The sequence below is a fragment of the Pongo pygmaeus genome, chromosome 1 (genome assembly GCF_028885625.2).
Source record: "Pongo pygmaeus isolate AG05252 chromosome 1, NHGRI_mPonPyg2-v2.0_pri, whole genome shotgun sequence".
Classification (NCBI taxonomy): Eukaryota; Metazoa; Chordata; class Mammalia; order Primates; family Hominidae; genus Pongo; species Pongo pygmaeus.
In genome coordinates, this window is record NC_072373.2 from 213,722,603 (window position 1) to 213,748,515 (window position 25,913).

Here is a 25,913-nt window from a genome sequence, read left to right on the forward strand (position 1 = left end):
AAGGCTTTCTGGCCCCCAGGCTGGGTTAGGGCACCTTCTTTGTGCTCCCACATTTGCATTTTCTGCCCCACTGGGCTGGGGCGTCCGGAGGGGAGCTAGGCCACTCCAACACCTGGGCGCCCACCGAAGGTTTGTCGAATGAAAGAATGACAAACCAACCGTGGAAAGCACAAAACTGGTCCCTGATGACTTCACCATGACCGCAGCGGGGCGGGACGAGTTAGGGGCGGGACCACGCTTGACGGACAGGCCCCCAGCCCACTGCGAGAGGACTGGGGCGGGCCGCCCCGCCCACCGGCCACTGGATAAGGCTGCGCGCTGGGCCGTGGGGCGCAGGCTGCTGGAGAAGGCGCACCTGCTGCAGGTGCTCCCGGCCGCCCCGGAGCAGCGAGCGCGGGCACTGCGGCGGGGAGGATGCTGCGCGAGCGGACCGTGCGGCTGCAGTACGGGAGCCGCGTGGAGGCGGTGTACGTGCTGGGCACCTACCTCTGGACCGATGTCTACAGGTGAGCCGGCCCACCGTGATGCCCGGGCCGAGATCTCGAGCCCAGAAATCCTGAGACACGCCCAGACTCGGGGACGTGGACAGCCTTTGTCTAGCTCGAGTTGTCCCTCATCCCAAGTTCCCCGCGCGCAGAAATCCTAAGAACCTCATCCAGAAACCTGACAACCCCCAAACCTTGTGTCCACCTTCCTGAAACCCTGAGACTCTCCCAGACCCCCTAACACAGCCTCAGCCCCACCTCCCTCACGACCCCTTTCGCAGACCCTCCCTTTCACCCGTGACCCTCCGTCTGGCCCTCTTCAGTTCTCCTCCCGGGGGACCTCACACCCCTTCAGCTTCCCTGCCGTCCTCTCGCCTTTCACTTCCCCTCCGCACATCACTTCCCCTCGGACCCACCTCAACCCAGCCCCTCTCCTGCTTCCCACTCCCAGTTCAGCGGAACTCCTGCGGAGACTTGCCGGGACCGGGGCAGGACCCGAAGGGAGCTGCCCTGGGGCTGAATCTGGCCCTGGAGGTTACTCAGGCTCCGATTTCGCGATTTCGCGCTGTGGGGGCTGCTGGTGGTTGCTTGTCCCCAGGCACTGGCCCTGAGCTCTGTGTCCCCAGACGCCTTCCCCTGACTTCATTCTGAGACCACAGAGGGACAATATTCCACCCAGCTGACGACGGGGACTTGGGGTGTATAGCGGGGTACTTTGTTGGAAAAGGATCCTGATTCAGAGTTCTGCTCCCTCCCCTTCTCTCTGTCCAAGAACTTGGTTGAGTGTGGAATGTCTGAGACAGCTGAAGGTAGGGTACGGCCCTACCACGCCCCCCCAAATCCCAGTAAGCAGCCAAGTCCAATGATCTGTCTCCCTGAGTAATTGGACGGGGCCTTGGAAAGGTGTGGCTGGTGTGAATGAAAGGGTGGGGTTATGCTGGGGTTTGCTGCCCCCTCTATTCCAAGCATTTAAAACCTCCCCATTGCTAGGGCTGGAGGGGTCAGTGCTGGGGGCAGGGAGCATGCAGGACTCTGAGGTGGGACCCTGTGCTGACACCGGGTGAGTCCCCTATCCTCTCTGCCTCAAGCTGAACTCACACGGAGGCACCATCGTGGTTTATGGCTCTCAAATCATCCTGATACCTGGAGCACCCTGCCTCTCCCAGGCCCCCACCAACCCATCATGTGTCTCCCCACACAGCCCTGGCAGCCCTCCCACCTGCCCAACCAGTCTCCTGCCACCTCTGCAGAGGCACTGGCCACGCTGATACCAACAAGCCCCAGGACTAGGGACCCACTCCATGCCTCTGTCCCTGGCCTCAACCTCTGCCACTCCATGCCTCTGTCCCTGGCCTCAACCTCTGCCTTCCCCTGGGCCTGGGCTTCAGTTGTCCCCCATGTAAACCTCAGAGGTGGACTGGGTGGTCTCTGAGGACAAGAACACAGCAGTGGTGGGTGGTGCTGGCACCGGTGGGCTGGAAGAGCTCCCCTGCCTTCCCCACCCCCAGCCCTGAACTGGGCGCCTGTAGGGAGTGGGCGTGGAGCCAGAGTGCTCAGGTCTCTAAGCCTCAGCTGTCACCATACCCGCCTGTTTATTTGCTGGGACATGGTTGGTGCCGCCTGAAAGGCTGGCATGATCCTCGCAGTCGGGGGTGGGGAGCAAAGGAGGGTTCCTGCTCAGGCCCCCTGCTATCGCTCTATCCTGGCAAAGAGAGGCCCAGCTGAGGTAGGGGCAGGGAGTGGGACAGATGTGGACTCAGCCTCCCTCTAGCAGGGGGCAGCAGTGTGACGATTCCCCTTGTCCTGTCTCAACGACCACAAAGACCCACACCCCCACCGGCACTTAAGATTCTCCCCGACCATAGAGAGGGGCAGTGCGCTCTAGACCAGTACTGTCCAGAAAAGTCCAGTTTGAACCACAATAAAACCACAGTTGCATTTTAAATCTTCTAGTAGTCCACATTTTTTTAAAGTTAAAACAACAGGCATAATTTTAATAATATATTTTGTTAACCCAATATTTTAGAATATTATCATTTCAACATGCAATCAATATAAAAATTATTAAGGAAATGGCTTACCTTCCTTTTTTCATGCTAAGTCTTTGTAATCCAGTGCACATTTTACACTTCAGCACATCTCAGTGTAGACTGAGTGCATCTCAGGTGCTCACTGGACACCGTGCTGGCGGCCACTGTCCTGGACAGCACAGGTCTAGTGCAGAGTTTCTCAACCTCAGCACTATTGCATTTTGGGCTCGATATTTCTTTGTTGTAGTGGGATGTTTAGTGGCGTCCCTGACCTCTGTTCCCTAGATGCCAGTAGCAACCCCCAAATTGTGACAACCAAAAATGTCTCCAGACAGTGCCGGCAGTCCCCTGGCAGGGGGGCAAAGTCACGGCCGTTGAGACTCACTGGTCCAGTGGAAGGAAGCCTCTTCCAGGACTAAGGAGCTTGAGTTGTTACTGCGATTGTGACTCGAATTACCTGTAGTAATGAGAACAACTGCCAGTATTGATAACAGGAGGAGGTATTAGTGGGCACTTACGAACGGAACCCACCACCTCCTTTCTTCCTCACCATAGACCCTGGAGGGTTCATTGATCATCCCATTTTACAGATGAGAAAGGTAAGGCTCAGAGAGATGAAGCCATTTGTCCAGAGTCACACAGGACTCAGGTCCAGGTCTGTGTGACTCAGAACTCATGCTCTTATCCCCCGCTCTGTCCTATGTGACTCTAAAACCAGCAGGTTGAACTGGACGCCCTCTCAGCCTGTGTCTCTTCCACCCTGGCCACGAGCCCACTGTCCCCAGAGGCTTCACCAACACCCATTTGGCCCTCCACTCTTCCCTGAGTCCTTTGCTGCCCGGACACAGGTCCTGGCTCAAGACCCCAAGTGATGCCCCCAGAGCCTCCAAGTAGACCCCAAGGAATAAGGCCCGGGGGTGCTGGGCCTAGTTAATTAGGGAGTGGCGTCCTGACCCTCACTCCTTCTGAGTCGCAAAGGTGAGCGAACCGGCCTCAGCATCCATTCCCTTTCCCAGGGGGTCTGGGCTCCCTTTCCTGTGATGCTAGCACAGCCTGTTCCCCTCCAGACACATAGCAGGGGCCTCCCCGGCCTCATTCCTCAATAGATCTTGTGGTCCTGGCAGGCACTGCCCTACCAGCTTCCATCCACGGGCTGTGTGACCTTGAGCAAATCGCTTCACTTCTCTGAGCCTCCACTGACCCAAATGGGGGTCCATCAGTGAACAGGAGGAAGGATCTTGTGTTCAATAGAAGTTGTACACTCAGGATCACAGTGATGAACAATTGACCACTTTGCTGCCCCAGGAGGGGTCATCCAGGCCACCATGGGCAGGGGTGCTCTGGGCCACCCACGCTCTCCCAGCAAAACTGGCCCTCTGGGGATGGATGCCTTGACCTAGCCTCATTCTGACTGCTAGTCTCCAGCAAGCAATGAATAGATACACAGAAAGAAGGAAGTAGGGTGTTTGTTAGAAATTGTGCTTTGTGATTGTTGTTAAAGATACTCGCTGTTTCCTTCTGCTCTTCCCAAATACACTCATCTTAGTCTTGGCACAGGTACACCTGGCCCACACAGTCTCCTCCGGTGGTCCCTTTAGCTGACAGTCACTTCTTCAGTGGGGCTGGCCTGGGTCCCCATCTGATTTGGGCTTGACTTTGGAAAGAGGGCACAGAGGGAGTCCCTAGGTTGGTTCCATCCTGGCCACCCACCTCTTGTGAGCCCTGGAGGCATGGACACTCCCAGAGTCTGGAAGGATTATTAGAGAGAGGGCAGTCTCGGAGTAAAGTAGGTAGCAGAATGGTCACTCTCTGCCCACAAGCTGGGCCTTGGGAATGGCTTCTTCTGTCCCTCCCTCGGCCTATGCCTCTGTCAGTGAGAGTTCTTGAGAAGGCAGGGCTCTTCTTTTCCTCCCTGGTGGACAGGGGCCAGGATCCAGATCCTGAGGTCTGCAGGAGCTTCAGGACACTGGAGTGGTGTTAACATTGTCCCTTTGCCTGTGCAGAGGTTCCAGCTGCATCTGTGAGGTGGAGGTGGGAGGATTCCCTTCCCTGGGATTCCCCAAGGCAGAGGCTGACCAGCCATTGTCCCAGTAGAAGACAGAAAGGAGATAAATGTCAGCTAGTAATATCAAGTAAATAGTAATAATTTGCCCATAACCGGCTAGCAGAAGATAGGAGGAAGGTATCAGGCAGGCGCTCCTAGACTTTGGCACAAACTCACTCCTAGGCTTTCTGTCTCTTGGTTGGTGTGAAGGCTAGAGATGTATTTGCTTTTTTAAAAAGTGTCATTAGGACAAAGGCCAGGAGGGTCTGAGATCCAGTTTGCTGTGATGGGGGCCTGGGGTGCTATGGGCTCCCCTCCCTGTAGTGTGCCAGGCCCCACCTCACTGATCTCCTCTCCTAGCAATTCCTCAGCACACACTCCATTCCGGCCACACTGGCTTTGTGGATGCTGTTAGCCCTTGGCTGTGCCAAGCTCATTCCCACCTCGGGGCCTTTGCAGTTGCTGTTCCCTCTGCCTGGAACACCATCCCTCAGATCCCCATAAGCCTGACTTTCATCAGTCAAGTCTCAGCTCCAATGTCACCTCCTCCAGGAAGCTTTCTTTGACTACCCCATGTTGTGGTGCCCTACCCTGAGTCCCGAGAATTCTGTTTCGTCACATTTTTTTCTTTGCACAACTTCTCATCGTTTCTTAATATTACTAGTTTACATTTATTGAACACTTATTTTGTGCAGCCTTCTCAACACTTTGCATGCTCATCTCACGGGCATGTAATAATTTACGTATTTAAACCTTGCAACAACTTTATGAGTTAGGTACAATTATTGTCCCCTTTCGCAGCTGGGGAAACTGAAGGAAGGAGTGTTTGTCCAGGATGGCACAGCCGGTAAACTGTGGGGTGCAGAGCCCAGGCCCCTGCCTGCTCTGCCGGGCTGCCGTCCTGGCACTTGTGTTTCAGGCATGCCTCCTCCTTGTTCGTGGTCCTCCCTGGAGTCAATGAAGGGCTCCCTGGATGAATGAATGAATGAATGAATGAATGTGGCCTGTGATGCCTGTGGACTGGCCTGTCATGGGGCTGAGCTCCCCACCCCCAGCCTCAAGGGACAGGCACCGTTGGATGGGCCTGTGGAAGGTCAAGGGCATGTGGCCAAGCTTGGCCCGAGCAGCACTTGCTCCTGAGAGAATGACGGTGGGAGGAATTCAGGCCGGGTCAGGTGGCCCATAAATTAGAACAGCACCCAGAGCCCTCAACCCCAAACGGGAGGCTTGCCAGGAATTGCTCCAGGGCTCTGGTTTCAGGCTAGTTTCCTGGGGTTGGGAGTGTTCTAAGGAGAACCAGGCTCACAGTCCCTGCATAGTTGGGGTTCCCGAGACCTTCCCTCATTGACTGCAGGGCCCTGAGTTGGGATGGGAGCACAGTGGCAGGGGCTCACCCCAGTGCCCACTCCTAGCTGGCCAGACATACCTGCTGCACTTTGGAGGAGGCAGCTTTTGAAGGCAGCTCTCTCCTGCCCAGCCACGCCAGACCTTGCACCCAGAGGCTTTGATGGGCCCAGGCTTGCTTCTCTCTGTCATCGACCCAAGAGCCCAGGACAGGAAGCCAGTCTTTAGTGTCCCTTCTCTGAGTCTCAGACTCCCACCTTTGAAATAAGTAAGGGGCTCTCATTTGGTCCTCTTCAGAGCCAGGCCTGATCCACCCATCTGCCCCGCACCAGGCACACCTACCTGGGGGACCTCAGGGAAGACTCCAGACTTTGAATTCTCTCCCAGGGAGGGGGCAGCCAGGCCCAGGTCTCAGAGAGCTTGAGTTCCCCTCACACTCGGCCATGACTGTCCCTGAGACTTGAAGTGGGTGCTTGCCCTCTAGGGGCCTCAATGTGCTCATCTGTAAAATGAAATCACAGTGGTATGGGCCTCATGGGGTTATCGAAAGAATGGACTGAGGTCGTGTGGGCCATAGGCTTGGTACAGTGCCTGAGACGTAATGAATACTCAGTTCCCTGGTGGTCTAGTGGTTAGAAAAATAATAATAATAATAATAGTAAATACTCAGTAAGTTGTTATGTATTAGTATTGAGTTTATTTTGAAAACAAGTAATAATGAGACCTGATCCCTGTCCTCAAAGAGTTCATAGCACTTATGGGAAAGAAATGTAGAACTGCATTTATTAAGTGTTGTTTGAGACACCAGTAAATGGAGGGAGAGATATATTCTGGCTGATGAGATCAGGGATGACTTCCTGGAAGAGGTGGCAACTGAGCTGGGTCTTGAAGGATGGACTGGGTTTCAGAGTGAGACTAAGAACATGCCACTCAGGGGCAGAGATAACTGGCAGGAAAGTTGGGGCACACAGAGACAGAAAGGGCACAGCTTCAGAGGCCTGGAGTATAAAGCTGGAGGGTCAATGAGCTCTAACCAGGCTTTGAATGCATTGTTCAGACATTGGACTTTGTTCTGTAAGTAGCAGGGAGTCACTGAAGGTTTCTGAGGAGAGGAGTAGCTATAGATTAGATTGTTTCTTCCCTAAGGAGAGGCCCGGGACAGCTGGATGCACCAGGTGGTGAGGGAAGCTGGCTGAAGGCAGACGTCATGGTTTGCCTCCACTGATCCCTGCTCAGGGCAGCTGCCCACCCGCAGGGCCCCAGCCACCACCATGCCGAGCACCAGGTGTGAGGTCTGGACTGAGGTCATTCTCCCCCCTGGTCCTTGCCTGCCTCTTGCTCGCCATGGGGTTGCATGCCAGGCTGGCACCCACGACTCCCCCCCAGACTCCTCTAAAGCCCCAAGAGCAGGATGTCACACCCAGGCTGCCAGGAGCTGGGGTCACTCTGGGGATGAGCCCCAGCTGGTGTTAATGAGGCCCAGGCCAGGCGGGCAAGCTAAGAAAGCCAGATGCCAGCAAGGAGCAGGCGCTTCATGCCCTCAAGTCTGGGGCTGGTGAGCCACCGCAGCCCTGCAAGGCCAAGCCAGTGACCCTCCCCACTGACCGATCCAAGACCAGAGAGGAGCCATGGCTCCTAGAGAACACAAAGCGTTTGTGGGACTGGGCTTTCTCTCCATTTCTACAGCCACTATCTGGTCCCAAGACACCATCATCACTCACGTGGGCAGCTGCAGCCACCTCCTCCCCACTTCCTCTGTTGCTTTCCTGAAATCCATCCCCCACCCTGCATTCTGGGTGACCCTGCACCCTGGATGATCTATCTACAGCGCAAAACTGATCATGCCACCCCTGCTTAGAAACCTTTAGTGACTTCCCTCTACAATCAGAGGAAGGCCAGCTCCTCACTGTTATCTAAAACCCCTGCTCCCACCACTCTCCCTCCCACTTGCTCACAAACTCCAGACACACTCCCCTCTTTCCAGCTTCTCGAACATGCAGGACTAACCCCCACCTCGGGCCATCACGCAAGCTGTCCTGTTGCTTGGAAATCTCTGCTCCTCTTCCTCTCCTCCCTTGTCCAATTCAGTGGTTGTCAAACTGTGGCGGACCAGCAGCATCAACATCACCTGGGAGCTTGTTAGAAATGCAGTTTCTCAGGTCCCACCCACAGCTGATAGATCAGAAACTCAGGGGCTGGGGCCATTCACCTGTATTTTAGCAGGCCCTGTAGGTAGTGGTAATGCACACTCAAATTTAAGAAACTCTGGTTTAATTCTTTTTTTTTTTTTTTTTTTTAACAGTCAGCACTGCAGTGGTGTAATTAATTCCTGCCTGTCCTTTAGAGTATAAAGTTTAGACCTTAGTTCAAATGCCACTTCCTCAGGGAATCCATCCTTGAACCCCAGACTGGGGCCTTATGGCACCCTCTCCTTCTCCTTTATAGCAATTATCACAGCTGTAATCATGTAATCCATTGAAAGTCTGTGTTTTCTGGCCAGGCACAGTGGCTCACACCTGTAATCCCAGCACTTTGGGAGGCTGAGGCGGGCAGATCACTTGAAGTCAGGAGTCCCATACCAGCCTGGACAACATGGTGAAACCCCATCTCTACTAAAAAATACAAAAATTAGCCAGCCTTGGTGGTGGGCGCCTGTAATCCCAGCTACTTAGGAGGCTGAGGCAGGAGAATCGCTTGAACCCGGAAGGCAGAGATTGGAGTGAGCCAAGATCGTGCCACTGCACTCCAGCCTGGGCAACAGAGCAAGACTCCGTCTTAAAAACAAAAGGTCTGTCTTTTCCATGGGCCCAGGGAATGTGTTCGCTTTTTCATCAGTCTAGCCCCCAACACCTAGAACTGTGCCTGGCACATTGTAAGTGCTCAGTAAATACATGTTGAGTGAATGAACAACCGTGTAAGTAAGCCCTCCTCCTCCAGCCCTCCTGCAGCAAACATTTATACTTACGATGTACCCATACTAGGCCAGGTGCTGAAACAAACAAACAAACAAACAAGAAGATCCAATCCCTACCTTCAAGGAGTGAACTGCCAAAAGGGCCAGTAACTGTGGGGGCAAATGGATTGAGTTAGGTCTTCAAGGAGAGATGGACATTTGCCAGGCAGAGAAGTCAGGGGAAAGTCTTGCTGGTAAAAGGAACGACGTATGTCAAAATGCACAGTAGACGGAACAATGCAGGGAGTTGAAGTGGAAGGAACCGCAGAAAATGAAACCAGAGAGTCAAGCTGAGTTGGAATGGCCAAATGCCCCTAGTTCAACACCAGGATGAAGAGTGTGGATATTCTTTTTATGGGTAGGCACTGAGGAGCCAGTGAATATTTTCAAGAAAGCAAATGACCTGATTTCTGTTTTTTGTTTTTTGTTTTAATCACTTGTGTAATACAGCTTGGAAAGTCAAGAAGGGCAGGTGCATTCATTCATGTATTGCCAAAGACTACATTGAGCATAACCATGTTCTGGGTTCTGGGATTCCGTGGTAGGCAGAAGAGACATGGCCACAGGGATTGGCAGCCTGTCCCTCCATCCATGCTCTCCTTAGCCTCTCTCTAATAAGCAAGAAGGTCATAACCATCCCCAAGCCCCCTCCCTTTCCCTCAATACTGTCCTGGGCCTCTCGCTGCAGCCTCCAGGGACAATCCAGGTGCCTGAAGCCCCTGGCTCTCGGGTTTCTGCAAGAGGGATTCTAACGTGTTCTTCCTGGGGAGGAAGGCAGCCAACAGGATCTGCAGGGGCACAATGGGCTCCTTTGTTGCTTTGCCCAGGGCCACTCCAAGAATAGCTGTTTGCTCAGCTCAGAGCAGGGCTGGTGCTGGGGAATAGGAGGGTGTGGGGCCCTGGAGCTGCGATGTGGGCTGGGTGTTAACCCTCTGGAGCCTCTGAGGCCTCCTTTGGTTTCCCTCTGGCCCACAGGAATGAAGGTGGGCAGGAAGCATCACTTACAGTAACTGAGTCAGGGTCCTAAGAGATCATCTTGTAAAACATTTTTTCCTAAATAGAATTGTGTGCAGAAGCTCAATATATAAAACCAGATGAAATAATAGTGGCTCTGGGTCAGGCGTGGTGGCTCACTCCTGTAATCCCAGCACTTTGGGAGGCCAAGGCGAACGGATCACTTGAGGTCAGAAATTCAAGACCAGCCAGGCCAACGTAGTGAAACCCCATCTCTACTAAAAATACAAAATTTAGCCAGGCATGGTGGTGCACGCCTGTAGTCCCAACTACTTGGGAGGCTGAGGCAGGAGAATCACGTGAACCTAGGAGGCAGAGGTTGCAGTGAGCAGAGATAGAACCACTGCACTCCAGCCTGAGTGACAGAGCAAGACTCTGTCTCAGTTTAAGAAAATAAATAAATAAATAATAATAGTAGTAGTGGCTCTGTTTAAGGTGGGGAGGGGAGTGGCAGGAATACAATGGAGATATTCCAAGCTTTTTTTTTTTTTATAGACAGAGTCTCGCTCTGTCACCCAGGCTGGAGTGCAGTGGCACAATCTCAACTCACTGCAACCTCCGCCTCCCAGATTCAAGTGATTCTCCTGCCTCAGCCTCCCGAGTAGCTGGGACTACAGGCACACGCCACTGCCCTCAGCTAATTTTTGTATTTTTTTTTAGTAGAGATAGGGTTTTGCCGTGTTGGCCAGGCTGGCCTTGAACTCCTGACCTCAAGTGATCCACCCACCTCAGCCTCCCAAAGTGCTGGGGTTACAGGTGTGAGCCAACGCACCCAGCCATCCCCAGCTTTCTAGAGCCTTCCTCCTCACCCCTTTGCCCAGGGCCTCTCCTCTGTACTCTCTGGACTCAGCCACCTCTGCTCTGGTTCCATCCTCTCACCTAACACTGGATGAAACTGAGAGAGGGAAAGTCCCTGGCCCAAGGCCACCCAGCACGTTGATGGGCAAAGCTGACACTTGCAGGAGAGGAATGCTTCCCAGACCTGAGGCCATAGTTTCCCAGACTCTCATGGCTTTGGCCAAAACCATCTTCAACCTGTCGCACTATTAACACTTTTCTTCAACCCAGCTCACATTTTTCTTAATAATTTTATTTTAAACAGAGACTTTATAGCATTACCATAAATGGCAAGACTTTATCAGTCACCATAAAAAGATACTGTGTTTGATAAACACATAAGTCTTCTTCTAGATTGTTCCTCCCTGTGCCACCTAAAGCATCCAGGGTGTGTACTCACACCTCTCGTTGGGAACGGCTCACCTTCCATCCCACTCACCTCTGCCCTCTTTGCTTGGGTGTATGATGGGCCAAGCCCTGTGCTAGGCTCTGAAGAATGAAGATGGGAGAGGCCGGACCATGCCCTCAGGGGACTTATAACCCAAAGGAGGGCAGGTACCACATGGCAACACCACTCAGCAAAACGTGGCCCCAGCCCTACGGGGACTGAGAGACCAGAGCTATGGGCAGGAGGGTGGCAGTCCTCCTGAGGCGTAGGGACTAACAGATGAACACTCAGAACGTGCAGACCCCCTCAAGTCAGGGGCAAAACTAGACTCAAACCCAGGTCCTCTGCACGTGCACCCTTAGTCCAGGGCTTTTGTCCAGACTCTGTGCCCCTCTTAATGATGGATGTGGCCAGGCGCGGTGGCTCACGCCTGTAATCCCAACACTTTGGGAGGCCGAGGTGGGTGGATCACCTGAGGTCAGGAGTTTGAGACCAGCCTGGCCAACATGGTGAAACCCCAACTCTACTAAAAATACAAAAATTAGCCGGGCATGGTGGCGGGCACCTGTAATCCCAGCTACTCTGGAGGCTGAGGCAGGAGAATCACTTGAACCAAGGAGACAGAGGTTGCAATAAGCTGAGATCACGCCACTACACTCTAGCCTGGGTAACAGAGAGAGCCTCCTCCTCAAAAAAAAAAAAAAAAAAAAAAGTGATGGATGCAGAGAGGGGACAGCAGGCCATGACCAAGAAGTGTCCAGTCTCACATCATCCCAGGACAGGCTGCGGAGTTTGGAAGGGGGCAGGACAAGAACCAGAGTGAACTTGGGGTGTCTTCATTGAGCTCCTCTCCCAGCACTGGCCACAGGCTGCCGAGTCCTTCCCCAATCTCCTGCCAGAGCCCAAGACCAGTAGTCTTTGCCCATAGCCCCTGACGTCTGTGGCCCAGGTCAGAGAGACGCTGCCCGGCAGCCTCTACAGATTCACGCTCACGGCCTTGGCCAGCCCAGGGCTCTCAGCAGTGGACCACAGTGCTGATTGTCTGGACCAGTAGTTCTCAAAGTGTGGTACTAGGACCGGCAGAATCAACAGTTCCTGGAAGCAAGTTAGAAATGCAGATTCTCGGGCACCATGCCAGACCTCCTGAATCGGATGCTCTGAGATGGGGCCCCGCAGTCCGTTTTGACAAGACCTCCAGGTGCCGCCGCCCCAGCCACTGCTGCTGCGCTTTGACAGCCACTGGCCTATACCTGTCATTCAACCCTGGTCACTGTTTCCATCTTCAGCTGCCCCAGCACCCTCAGCCTCTGCCATGCCAGCCAGCCTCTCCAGAGACTGGATCCACAAATCTACAGCCTTCAAAGAACAACACCCTATAGATTTAAACAGCACCCCTGATGATTCTGATGCCCGCCATAGTTGAGAACTCCTGGAACCCAAGAGCACCAGGCCCCCAAAATAGCAGCTATGCCTTTGAGACAGGCTTACACCTATGTCTTAGTCACAAATCCCACGAGAATCCCACCTAAGTCCCTCTGAGCCTTCTTGGGCCTCCAGACCAGTGGCTGGATTTAGCAAAGCCGCCAGCCCTAGGCACCTTCCTCCCTTAGTCCCCTGTCCTTCCTGCCACCTCTCCTTAAGCCAACAACAAAACACCATGGACAGGGTGGCTTCAAAACAAATTCATCTTCTCACAGTTCTGGAGGCTGGAAGTCTGAGATCAGGGAGGCGGCATGGTCGGGTTCTGGTGACGGCTTTCTTCCTGGCCTGCAAATGGCCACCTTGTCACTGCGTCCTCACACGGTCTTTCCTCAGTCCATGGAGAGAGATCTCTATCTACCTATCTCTCCCTCTCTTGCTGCTGCTCCTCCTCCTCCTCCTCCTCTCTCATCTTTCTTCTCCTATTTGATTAGAAGCCTGCCTTTGGCCAGGGTGGCTCACGCCGTAATCCCAGCACTTTGGGAAGCTGAGGTGGGTGGATCACCTGAGGTCAGGAGTTCGAGACCACCCTGGCCAACATGGCGAAACCTTGTCTCTACTAAAAATACAAAAATTAGCTGGGTGTGGTGGTGTGCACCTGTAATCCCAGCTACTCAGAAGGCTGAGGTAGGAGAACCGCATGAACCCAGGAGGCAGAGGTTGCAATGAGCTGAGATTGCGCCACTGTACTCCAGCCTGGGAGACAGTGAGACTCCATCTCAAAAAAAAGAAAAAAAAGAAAAAGAAAAAGAAGCCTGCCCTTATGACCTCATCTAACCTTAATTACCTCCTAAAAGCTCTGTCTCCAAATACCATGACACTGAGGGTGAAGGCTTCAGCATGCTAATTTGGGGAGAGACAAACATTCAGTACACAGCAGCCAGATCACACCAATTTGTTCTCCCACTCTGAAATACTTTCGGAATTCTTGAATTTCGGAATTCAAGAATTCCCAAAGTATTTCCTTTGCAGTGGAAAACCACTTTTGAACCCCAAGAAATGACTCAGAAGGTGGGGGATGTCAGGCGGCAAGAAAGCTGTGGCAGGAAGGAAGGGATCTTTGTAACAAGAGACACCCTACCTCTGCCCTGTTAGGACCCAGGCTCTGGGCTCCATCCCTGTGAGGACTCAGCACTTTACTCAGCAACCCTGGGCAGGGAGACAGGGTTCCAGGCCCAGCTCTGCTGGTGGAGCAAATTCATTCCTGCCTGGGCCTCCATCTTCCACCTTCACAGGATCCTGTGGCTCCCAAAACTGGCCGCCCATCAGAGGCACTAGGAAGCTTGTTAAGAATTCAGATCCCCAGGCCCCACCCTCGAACATTCAGACTCAGGAGGTGCAAGACTGGCCCAAGAGATTTCATGTTCAACACATGTCCTCTTCACAGCCAGGTGACTGCAATGCAGCTGGCTCCTTTGGGGTCTCCCAGATCAGATTACCTGGGGGGGCCCTTGCAGCCTTGCCCCTCCAGAAGTCTTCTTTTTTGAAAAAAGAGCCAGGCGCGGTGGCTCACACCTGTAATCCCAGCACTTTGGGAGGCCAAGGCGGGCGGATCACCTGAGGTTGGGAGTTCAAAACCAGCCTGACCAACATGGAGAAACCCCGTCTCTACTAAAAACACAAAATTAGCCAGCTGTGGTGGTGCATGCCTGTAATCCCAGCTACTTAGAAGGCTGAGGCAGGAGAAACACTTGAACCCGGGAGGCAGAGGTTGCAGTGAGCTGAGATCATGCCATTGCACTCCAGCCTGGGCAACAAGAGTGAAACTCCGTCTCACACAAAAAAAAGAAAAGAAAAAAGAAGAGACAGGGTCTTTCTCTGTTGCTCAGGCTGGAGTGCAGTGGCACAATCATAGCTCATCGCAGTCTCAACCTCCCAGGCTTAAGCAACTCTCCCACCTCAGTCTCCTAAGTAGTTGGGACCACAGGCGTGCACCGGCATGCCCAGATAATTTTTTAATTTATGTAAAGACAAGCTCTCACTGTTGTCCAGGCTGGTCTCAAACTCCTGGGCTCAAGTGATTCTTGGACTTTGACCTCCCAAAGTGCTGGAAGCAGGAGTCTCCTCTTGAAGCCCCCCATCCCACCTACCGCAGGGCTCCCCCTAACCCTCTCTCATCTCTCCCCACAGTGCAGCCCCAGCTGGGGCCCAAACCTTCAGCCTGAAGCATTCGGAACGCGTGTGGGTGGAGGTGGTGCGTGATGGGGAGGCTGAGGAGGTGGCCACCAATGGCAAGCAGCGCTGGCTTCTCTCGCCCAGCACCACCCTGCGGGTCACCATGAGCCAGGCGAGCACCGAGGCCAGCAGTGACAAGGTACCACGGCGGGAAGTCCAGCCTCCACGGGCCTGGGGCCATGCCGGGATAGAGGCAGGGTGGACCAGCCCTGTCCCATAGAAACTGCACGTGGGCCATGTGTCATTTTCAGTTCTGCAGTAACCACATTGAAAAAGGCAAAAAGAAGCCAGGCGCGGTGGCTCAAGCCTGTAATCCCAGCACTTTGGGAGGCTGAGACGGGTGGATCACAAGGTCAGGAGATTGAGACCATCCTGGCTAACATGGTGAAACCCCATCTCTACTAAAAATACAAAAACTTAGCCGGGCGTGGTGGCGGGCGCCTGTAGTCCCAGCTACTCGGGAGGCTGAGACAGGAGAATGGCGTGAACCCGGGAGGCAGAGCTTGCAGTGAGCCGAGATCGCACCACTGCACTCCAGCCTGGGCGACAGAGCAAGACTGCGTCTCAAAAAAAAAAAAAAGAAAGAAAAGGCAAAAATAAACAGGTGAAATTAATTGTCTTAATATATATTACTTAACCCCATCTATCAAAATATTATCATTTTGACATGCCATCAATGTAAAAAATATTAACAAAATTGTTTGTTTGTTTTTTGTTTGTTTGTTTGTTTGAGACAGAATCTCCCTCTGCCACCCAGGCTGGAGTGCAGTGACGCGATCTCAGCTCACTGCAAGCTCCACCTCCCAGGTTCACACCATTCTCCTGCCTCAGCCTCCAGAGTAGCTGGGACTACAGACGCCCACCCTACACCTAGCTAATTTTTTTTTTTTTTTTTTTTGTATTTTTAGTAGAGACAGGGTTTCACTGTGTTAGCCAGGATGCTGTCGATCTCCTGACCTTGTGATCCGCCCCCCTTGGCCTCCCAAAGTGCTGGGATTACAGGCATGAGCCACCACACCCAGCCTATTTGTTTGTTTTTAAGAGACAGGATCTCACTCTGATGCCCAGGCTGGAGTGCAGTGGTGCGATCATAACTCACTGCAACCTCAAGCTACTGGGCTTAAGCAGTCCTCCTGCCCCAGCCTCCCAAGTAGCTGGGACTCCAGGCACCTGCCATCATGCCTAGCTAATTTTTTTTTTTTTTTTTTTAGAGACAGGTCTTACTATATTGCCCAGGCTGGTAGTTTATATTCTTTTTCCATACCAAATTTAAAATTAGTGTGAGTTTTACACCTTATAACACATCTCCGTTCAGAATAGCCGCATTTCCAGTGCTCGGTAGCCATGTGGATGTTGTGGGGTTAGACCGTGGAATGATGGCTTTGTAAAGGATGAAAATTATAGACAGCTGAGTCATAGAAAGTTTAGAGGCTCAGAACCATAGAATCATTGGAGCTTACAAGTCACAAGTGTCCTTGGTCTATCTGTAAAATGGGGTGCTGAACGTCCATGGGTGATTTGCCTGAGTGGTGAGGCAGAGACCAGAGCTGTCTCCTTGCTGGTTCTGTAATTATGAACTTTTCCATGTGCCCCATCACAGTGATGGCACTGAACATGGTCCAAAGAAAATAGCCTCAGCCCTGTCCCCTCAGTGGGCACTAGACGTGCAGCATGGCAGATATGGGAGACCCCAGGCAGCAGAAAGCACACAGTGGCACGGGAAGGCAGACAGCATCCTAACTGCACTCTCAGCCAGCAGGAGAGGAGTCCACAGTCTAGTTCAGTTACCTGAGGGAAACCGCCCACCAACCCAGGAGTGCTTCCTGGAGGAGAGGGTTCTGATGCTTGGAGAAGGTTGGCTTGACAAGCCGTGAGGGACAGCAGTTGCTTCAGGTTTTACTGCTTGTGATCTGTGATCTCTGCTCTCTTTTCTCTCTACCCCAATGTGCCCCCTCCACACCAAGGTCACTGTCAACTACTATGACGAGGAAGGGAGCATTCCCATCGACCAGGCGGGGCTCTTCCTCACGGCCATTGGTGAGTTGGCATGGTTGCCGTCTCAGTGCCTTCATCACCCAGGGCCTGGCACTGTTGTCCTTCTCTGGGGCACTTAGGCTGTTCTCAGTTCGGTTGACCTGGCACTTGGAGCTTCTTCTGAATGGCACAGGCCTGGGGAGGGATGTCACATGCGCCCCACCCCGGTCCTTCCATACTGGGGTGGGGGCTTATCTGCAGGAAGAGGCATTCCCTGATCCATCAGCAATTCCCCCCCAGTGTCAAGGTCCCCTTCCCAGGCTCTGTGGGCCGTAAAAGAGAAAAAGGCAAGTGTGTTCCCCCCTGCCTCTCCCCTGCAGCCTGGAGAAGAGTGTCCCTCTCATGGCGAGGGGAATGGCCGCAGTCTATAAAACTAGCAGCTGTTCTTGACAATCCCAGCTGCCCCCTGGTTCTCCCCAGATTCAGCCCTGAGGGTGCAGAGATGCAGCCTCCAGGTCCTTAACTCACCCAGTCCAAGTCCTTCATTTGATCCACAGGATGGTGAGGCCCAGAGAGGTTAGGGAATTTATTCAACATCACACAGCAACTGGGCAGCAAGTTGAGTCCAGAACCCAGGATTATCCCTGTCTCAGGTTCTCTCCATTGCATCACACTGCCCTGCGCTGGGTGCCAGGCCTGCATGCCAGGGAGGTGGAGCCTAGCCTGGCTCTACAGGACCCTGGGCTGTGATCATCTGAATTTTCCATCACTTCACCCCCTGAAACTGAGGCATTACTTTTATGGTATTTTGTTTCATTTTTTTAATCACAGAATGTTAAAGCCAAGAGGACATTTCAGAGGGTCATTTTGTTCATCCAGCCTTGGTTTAACATTGACAGAGTTGCCGCATGGCAGAGGAAGGGAACTACCAGTTATTGAGAGTCCACTGCATGCTGAGTGCTTTAAAAATAATGATGCGGCCTGCTTATTGCAGGCCTACTCTGTGTCTAGAGCTGCGCTGGGCACTTTGATGAGGAGGAGGAGGGGGAGAATGGTAAACACCTGATATTAATTGAGCACCTATGGTGTGCCAGGCTCCAGTACTCAATGTTTTACTGTCACGATTTCAATCTCTTCTTCCAACTATTCCGAGGATAGGCATTATTATTATCATCCTCATTTTATAGATGAGAAAATCAAGGCTCAGAAAAGGTAAAACAAATACTTGCCTGCAGCCACATCTCCAGAAAATGGTTGGTGAGATGCCAATCATTCCAGTTATCCCACATTCTCGGGGGGGGGGGTCTCAGAATCTCCCCAAGATACAACCAACTCCCAAGCCAGCCCCTTCCTCTCTAGCCCTGTGCTCTCAGCTGCTTAAACAGGCTTAGCAGCAGGGCCCTTCTCATTCTTGGCTAATTCCCAAATGGGCTTGGTTGCTGGTCCCCCTGTCCCTCTTTCTGCCCCAAGGAGGTACCCAGCCCTGGGGTAGGGAACCTCAGGATGACCTTGGTGAGGGTGGCAGATGATCAACAAAGACTCCTGGGTTGTACTGAGCCCTGGCACGTGTGTGAACCTCGCATGCACACAGCATCCAGGCAGTCTCAGATGACAGTCCCTGAGGAAACCTAATCCCACTGAGACAGGGACACCTGAGGACGGGGGCAGGAAGGGCAGGGGCCTGACACCTGTCAAATGAGGATGATCCCAGAAGGCTGACTGCACCATTAACAAGACTTCCACCAAAGCAAGACAGACATAGGATAGATGGCAAAATAAGGGTCTATAAGGAGGCAGGACTGGACTTTTCCACCTCACTAGGAGATGACAAAGCTGTGCTTAGAGGAAGCCCGCTCAGAGTTGGCGGCATGGCTGAGTCCCAAAAGATGCCACATGTGCCCATGACAAGTGACTGAGTTCATTCTTCCGAGGTCTGTTAATAATTATTTATTTAACTGCCACAAGTTCCAGATATTTAGATTCCATGGGCCAATCAAATGTCCCCTCCCCCCACCCCCCAAACAATGAGAACACTAACAACTTTGATGCTTGGCGAAAAAAAGAAAAAAAAATACATTAATAAAACAATCTGTGGCCAGGCACGGTGTCTCACGCCTGTAATCCCAACACTTTGGGAGGCCAAGGTGGGCAGATCACGAGGTCAGGAGTTTGAGACCAGCCTGGCCAACGTGGCGAAACCACACCTCTACTAAAAATACAAAAATTAACTGGGCGTGGTGGCACGCACCTGTAGTCCCAGCTACTCAGGAGGCTGAGAATTGCTTGAACCCAAGAGGTGGAGGTTGCCGTGAGCCAAGATGGTGCCACTGCACTCCAGCCTGGGCAACAGAGCGAGATTCTGTCTCAAAAAAAAAAAAAAAAAAAAAATTGCTATCAACTATCACCATCATTTTAACTCTGAAAAAATAGGCAAGGCAAAATCTCAGAATAAAAGACAGTCATGGCCGGGCACGGTGGCTCATGCCTGTAATCCCAGCACTTTGGGAGGCCGAGGCGGGCGGATCACCTGAGGTCAGGAGTTCAAGACCAGCCTGGCCAACATGGTGAAACCCTGTCTCTACTAAAAATATAAAAACTAGCCAGGCATGGTTGTGGACGCCTGTATTCCCAGCTACTCGGGAGGCTGAGGCAGGAGAATTGCTTGAACCCAGGAGACAGAGGTTGCAGTGAGCTGACACAGTGCCACTGCACTCCAGCCTCGGCGACAGAGTGAGACTCTGTCTCAAAAACAACACAAAACAAAACAAAACAAAAAACAGAATAAAAGACAGTCATTCAATTGCAAAAACAAAGCTTTATGAGAAACTAACCCCACTGAACTTCTGTTTCCTGTTCCAACAGAGACCCTGGTGAAAATCTGGTTTCCCTTGGGGACCACTGTTCTCTCTGTCCCTTCTAGGTCTTCTCTTTTCTCGAGCATCTGCCCCAGGAGCCCTTGAGCCCCTCATCCTGAGTAATCAATCACTCAGGGGCAGCGCCTCAGAGGCAAGCCCCCCCCCCCCCCAATATCTCGAGATGCTGGGACTGTCCCCTGGGCACAAAAATGTATCTGAATCTCTCTCACCCTGGTCCTATCCTGAGTCCACATTGAGCAGAAAGAGCCTTGGCTTCAGAGTAGACAGAACTAAGCCTAAGATCTTTCTCTGCCCCCTCCAGCCAGCTTGTGACCTTGGACAAGTCACATCATCCCCCTGAGTCTTGGCTTCCTCATCTATAAAATGCGCTTCACAGAGCAGCCTTGCATGGCGTTTACAAGGATTCAGTGGGATGCTGTGTGCGAAGGGCCTGGCACAGAGTGGGTGCTTAGTCAATGCTCCATCTGCTTTTCTCCCTTGCTCTTGAGGTGGCCACATTTTCTCTCTGCCTGGGTGAAGTTAAAGAAACGTATGGTCTCTCCGTCTTCCTCCTGGGATTTGGGAACAAATTCATGATTCCTTTGGCCAAATCAGGCTCTGGGTCTTTGTCCCAATCCTGCCAAGGACTTGCTGTGTGACCTTAACAAGTAGCCACCCCCACTAGGACTCACTTTTTACAAACTATAAAATGAGGGGTTTGAGCTAATTAATCCCTAAGGACCTTCAAGACCCTGGTTAGGGTTGATTTGCAAAGACTTCCTTTTTTTGGGAGGGACTGGGGAGAGCGAGAGGTGAGGTGTGGGGAGGGAGGAAGAATCCCACCATAATTGAGGTCCTGGCAGTGGAAGGAGTACACATACTCGGGCCTCAAAAAATTTTAACATCAACTTAAGGGGCTTGACCCTATGCCTTCTCCCCAGAGGCTGGGATACTTGCCCTGATTGGCTGTGGGGGAGGGTGTCCTTCCTTCTCGTAACATCTCAAGCTGCTTAGTAAGGCAAGAAGGCCAGGCACCCTGCCACTCTCTGGCGACCCTCCAAAATGCTTGTGCCTCTCGGTCACAGCTGAGGCCTCAGTGTCTTCATTCTCAGGGCAGACTGCCTTGAACCCAATCCTAGTGACATTTCCCGTCAATCTGCCCCACACCCAGGAGCCACCTGACGCCTTGGGGCTATTCTGGGGAACTGAGGTGGGATCCAGAGCCTCTGGGAAATGTCATCTGGAGCCTGGAGGCCCTGAAGCAGAGGCCCTTTCCCTCCTCCCTCTCGGGAAGGCAGAGCCATCCCAAGAGGCAATGCTCTGGGCAGGTCACACCAGCCCTGTTCCCTGCCCCTACCTGCAGCATCCCACTGGAATCTAGTTAAATCAGACACTGGGGGAAGCCTTGCAGGGGCGAAGTCCCATGGGCATGACTACGGGGTGGGGGGTCTCTGAGGGTGAAGGGGCCAGAAGGTCATTTCAGTGGATTATGGGGACAGGTCATGGGTCACCAGAGATGAGTTATGAAGCCCTGTGAGAGGCTGGGAGGACGATAAGGGAGCCACACTGTAAAATGCCCACATTTCATAACAGGAAGGTAACGAAACCTGACTGAATTCAGTAAATCAGGAAATCGCAATAAGCGTGAGTATTTAGTATTAGGGAGGTTGCCTCAGGCAGCTGAGAAGAAGGGCTGGACAAGGAACTGCTGTATTTCTTTAGAAACAGTGTGTTACTATTTTATTTGATTTTGTTTGCACTATGTCCAAATACTACATGAATAAAATGTTTACATTTAAGAATTCATAATGAAATAAAGCAGTACAGACTGCACCATAATTTCTCTCCTAGCCCATGGCCCCACTGCTTTAATGGACCTGCCACAAGGAGTCCCAATGTAATGTCACCTTACAGCCTAGAGACGAAGGCTGCAGGGCTGCCAAGGTGGGGAAATGGGCACTTCCTCTGGGAATGACCTTCAAGGGAGCAAGTCTTGTGTCTTTGACTTTGGGCTGGGCTTTTGGAAACAGCTTGCAGGGAAGTCAGCCTGGGTTCATTGCAGGGAACAGCAGAGAGCAGGCAGCTGGAGTCCGAGGCCCTGCTGAGAGCCTGGCTCTGCGCTCTGGGAACTCTGGTGGTCACTTTCCTGCTGGGGGCCTGGGTTTCCTCATCTGTATCGTTAGGGTGTGGGGGTGGTCTTTCCTCCCCTGGAGTGGCCGAGAGAACACGCCATAGAAAACGCTGTGTAGCTGCAGAGCAGGATGCCCGCAGGGGAGAAATTTTTACCTTGAAAAGGACAGAGTAGCTCCCTAAAGAGGCTGGACCTGCAGCTCCTTCCTAGGGAGAAGTTTCAGGAAGCCAGCTCCCTTAAAGGCAGCATTCACTGGGCGTGACCAGCTGGAAAGTTCACAAAGGTCCAGGAGCCAAAACCAGTATTATTCCTGCCCCTGCACCCCAGGCTCTTTAACAGCCCCTGGTGGTACCGCCTTCCCTTCTTTCCCCTGGGGTCCTTATCCTGCACCGGCCTCCCAGATTACCAGCCCGATTTGCTGACAAGTGGCTTCTCTGAACCCAGGTTTGCTGCCCTGTGAAACGGGAGCAATGCTATTCATCTCATGGGACTGTGGATGCCTTGACAGCAGGTGCTGTGCCTCCATTGCCCATTGCCTAGTACAGTTCCTGGAGCACAGTAGCTCCTCAGCAGTGAAATGTGGAGTGAATGTGATCGGAGGGAGGAGGTTACAAATTATGCCTTACAGCACCTAACTCACCGCAGGACTGCAGAGGCTGGGACACAGAGGGCTGCCTCTCTCAAGGGCCAGGCGCCCTTGCAGCCTCCTTCTAGACCGGAAAAGTCACACGCAGGCCTAGGGTATGCAGGCTATAGGCAAAGGGAGGACCTGAATGTGATCTCTGGACTCAATTGGGCTGGGTTGGCCCAGAGAAGGGTGACATCAGTGCACTTCGTGTGCCAGGACCCTCCTTTCCATGCCCTCCAGGCAGAGGGTGTGCCTGCCAAGGGGACTAACCAGGAATGCATTCATTACCACCCAGCGCCCACCAGGTCCAAGTCATGCTCAGCGTGAGATGAGCCCACTCAGGCAGCTCTGGGGACCTGGAACCGGCACATGTCATGTGTGTGACACTCCCAACACCTTCCCAACCATATCCCTACTCGACCCCGTCCGTCTCCAACTCAAGGCAATTTCGCCTCCCAAGGGATATTTGACAATATCCGGAGACATTTTTGGCTGTCACGACTGGGAGGGATGTTACTGGCATCTGGTAGGTAGAAGCCAGGTGTGCTGTTAAACATCCTACAATGCACAGGCTGCCCCCACACAAAGAATTATTTGGCTCAAAAATGTCAGTAATGCCTTCCATTGCAGCTAATGCATCTGCTGTAACCAGGAAGGGCCCCATGTTACAGGTGAGGAAACTGGGGCTCAGAGAGGTCCTCTAACCTGCCCAAAGTCACACAGCTTATAAGCAGAGAACCAGGGTCTAAACCCCACCTTGTCTGATACTAAACCTTTTCACTTCCCTACAGTCTCCACCAAGCCTGTCCCCATGGCAGGCCTAGGGATGCTGAAGGTCCCTTTACCAAGAGAAGGGATAAGTGGGGGCCTGGCCCTGGATCCTCCAACTGGACTCACAGGTGCCCTCAGACCAAGAGGGGCTAGAGACAGCTTCCCACCCACAGTAAAACCCTCAGTCCTTGAAGGTGGGATCTAGACCACTGGAAGTTCTGGGAGAGAAAGAGACACACACAGGTGCACGTGTGCACACCTATGCACACGCCCGGGTAGACTGAGAAAGGCAGTTCGGGAATGCTATGCCTGTTAAGTTTTCAGAATATGAACTATGAATCAGACCAACCGCACTGTGTACCCCAGTTCTGCTAGCATCCCTATGTGATCTTGGGCATGCGACTTCACCTCTGAACTGAGGCATCCAGATCTGTGCAGCGAGGATCGTTCCCCAACCCCCAGCCAGAACAATGAAGTGGTGGGAGGGCCCAGACCTCCCCGATGGCAGCTCTTGCAGCCGTAAGCTACGAAGTCCACACAGTGTCTGCTGACAGTCTCCAGTGGGTAGTGGGATGTTGAGGCAGGGGGTTGCATAAGATGACGTCAGCGAGGTCCTCCCTTTCCCATGACCAAATGTATGGCTGAGACGCACCCAAATCCCACAGGTCTTCCTCTTGCCCCTGCCCCGCCCTGCCTGGCAAGCTCAGCAACTCACCCATGTCTCTTCTCCCCAGAGATCTCCCTGGATGTGGACGCAGACCGGGATGGCGTGGTGGAGAAGAACAACCCAAAGAAGGTACCTAGCTATCAGGGCAGGCACCATCCTGAACCCGGGGCTTCCGAGGGCACAGCCCCAGATCCCGCAGGCAGCCATGGTTCTCCCACCAAGCAGGCAATTCCCATTTCACAGCTCAGGAGACCGAGGCCCAACACAGCCTTCCAGACATACAGCATACCAATGACGGAACCCACAGAGGAGCTCAGGCGTCTCCTAGAGATGGCAACAGAGCAGGCTCCTGAGTCTCAGTTTCTCCATCCCATGATGGGGACGCCCAGTTCATGGAACTGTTGGAAAGGATAAATGTGCCCGCTACAGAGGAAGCGCTGTGAAGGCATTTGCTCTTATTATTTTGCCTGTTCTTTTAAGACTAGGGAGGTGGGGGAGACAGACCCTCAGGACAGAGGGTCGCATTCATCATTCTCAGTTCCAGGCGCGGTATTATCTCTGCTGGTGCATGCACAGCCCCTCTCCTCTTTCTATTTATTCTTTCATTCATTCACCATTCATTGATTTGTTCCCTTGTTCATTTACTTATTTTCTTTTATTTTGCATTCCCCACTCCCGTTCTGCTCCCCCACAGAGGACCATTTTGCTGGGTTTAATATGTCTCTTTCTGCTCTGGTGACTCTCAGGAGGCATGTGGTGTGGTTGGTGTGCATGTATTTTTAATTTGTGCAGACAGCATGGTGTTCTCCATCTCATTCTGTTTTGTACTTTTCCCTCAACCTAGTTTTTAGGCTCCATCAGTCTTGCTCTATGTACATTCAGGCTATTGCTTCTAACTGCTTTGCATTTTCTGCCCTTCTGTATCATCTCAATTTTTGCCATGGGCATATGTGACTTTTATAATACCACTCTGAAGCCTAGGGTAAAGTATACATAGAGGGGTACTTACGAAGTAAAATAAACACAGCCTGATGAGAAGCCTGGGTCCTAACAGCCTGCTCCCCTGACTCTCTGCAGGTCAGGAGAGGGTTCTCAGCCATGTGGGGGAGTCCCTTCTCCTAGGATTGCAAGCAAGGCTTGCCTGAGACCAGGGCCAGCCCTGCACGCTCATTCTCTGAGTCTATGGCCAAGCCATATGAGAATGAACTCCACAGAGCCCTCTGAGGCCCAGAAGCCCCAGGGCGACAGCTTCCAACCTCCCCCAAGGGGCTGTGCAGTCTTGGCAAAGTCACACAATCCCCATGAGCCTGAACTTGGCCAGAATTTTTAAATCTGGGCCGGTGAAGTTTTCACATTTTCTTCACTCATCCCATAAATATTTGCTGAGCATCTTTTACATCCCAGGAGTGGGTCAGGCCCAGGGGATGCAGAAAGAACAAGAGAAACACAGCCCTGGCCTTAAGGAGCCCATGGTCCACTTTAAATATGGAGTGTTGTGGATGGCTGTGTCATCACAGTTGTCCTAAATCCTCCCAAAAAGGATGTGTACAGTGCCAGGTGTGGACCCGGGGAAGCTGCTCTGTCCTAGAGAATCACAAGGGCCTCCAGGAAGAAGAGACAGTTATGCCGTAACCAAGGAGGGGTAGAGTGGGCCGGGTGGAAAGGGGCAGGACAGGAGCAGAGGGACTGGCATAGGCAAAGGCCTGGGAGCTTGAGTCTTTTGGGAGCAGAAAGGCGACGGGATGGGTGGGGCAGAGTGAGCGAGGGGCAAGGTGGAGGAGATGAGATAGAGAGGAAGGCAAGTTTCACCAGGCCTTCCAAGCCACAGCGAGGAATCAGGGCTTCATGCTAACTCAACCGGGAGCCTCTGACCTGGCTTAAAGCAGGGAAGCAACACAATCTGGCCCGAGTTTGTTCTAGTAGTGCTCTGGCTGCAGTGTAGAAAGTGGAGCACCGTGCAGGTCCTATTTGGAGCACTAGGAGCGTGTCTGGAAACAGCTGGGTGTCATCCATCCAGGCGTCTCCTCCTGAGCTCCCCTAGGGACCTCGGGACCCATGGTAGAATGTCTGTCTGCTCATTTCTCTGGCCAGCCTCCACCTCCCTGCCTCCACCCACGCCAGACACCAGCTGCACCAGA

At 52.7% G+C, this 25,913-nt stretch overlaps 1 protein-coding gene across 2 annotated transcripts in view; it reads left to right on the plus strand.

Moving 5' to 3' along the window:
- The first annotated feature begins 334 nt into the window (after nucleotides 1-334).
- The window catches only part of PADI2 (peptidyl arginine deiminase 2), a 52,293-nt gene continuing 26,714 nt past the window's right edge, over nucleotides 335-25,913 (plus strand). The window contains exons 1-4 of one of the 2 annotated variants that reach the window (XM_054436054.1): nucleotides 335-506; nucleotides 14,705-14,888; nucleotides 16,714-16,786; nucleotides 23,843-23,904. In XM_054436054.1, coding sequence (XP_054292029.1) covers nucleotides 415-506; nucleotides 14,705-14,888; nucleotides 16,714-16,786; nucleotides 23,843-23,904 — 411 coding nt within the window. In that variant the 5' untranslated portion in view covers nucleotides 335-414. The remainder of the gene's footprint in view (nucleotides 507-14,704; nucleotides 14,889-16,713; nucleotides 16,787-23,842; nucleotides 23,905-25,913) is intronic. The other variant, XM_054436065.2, reaches the window with a different exon arrangement.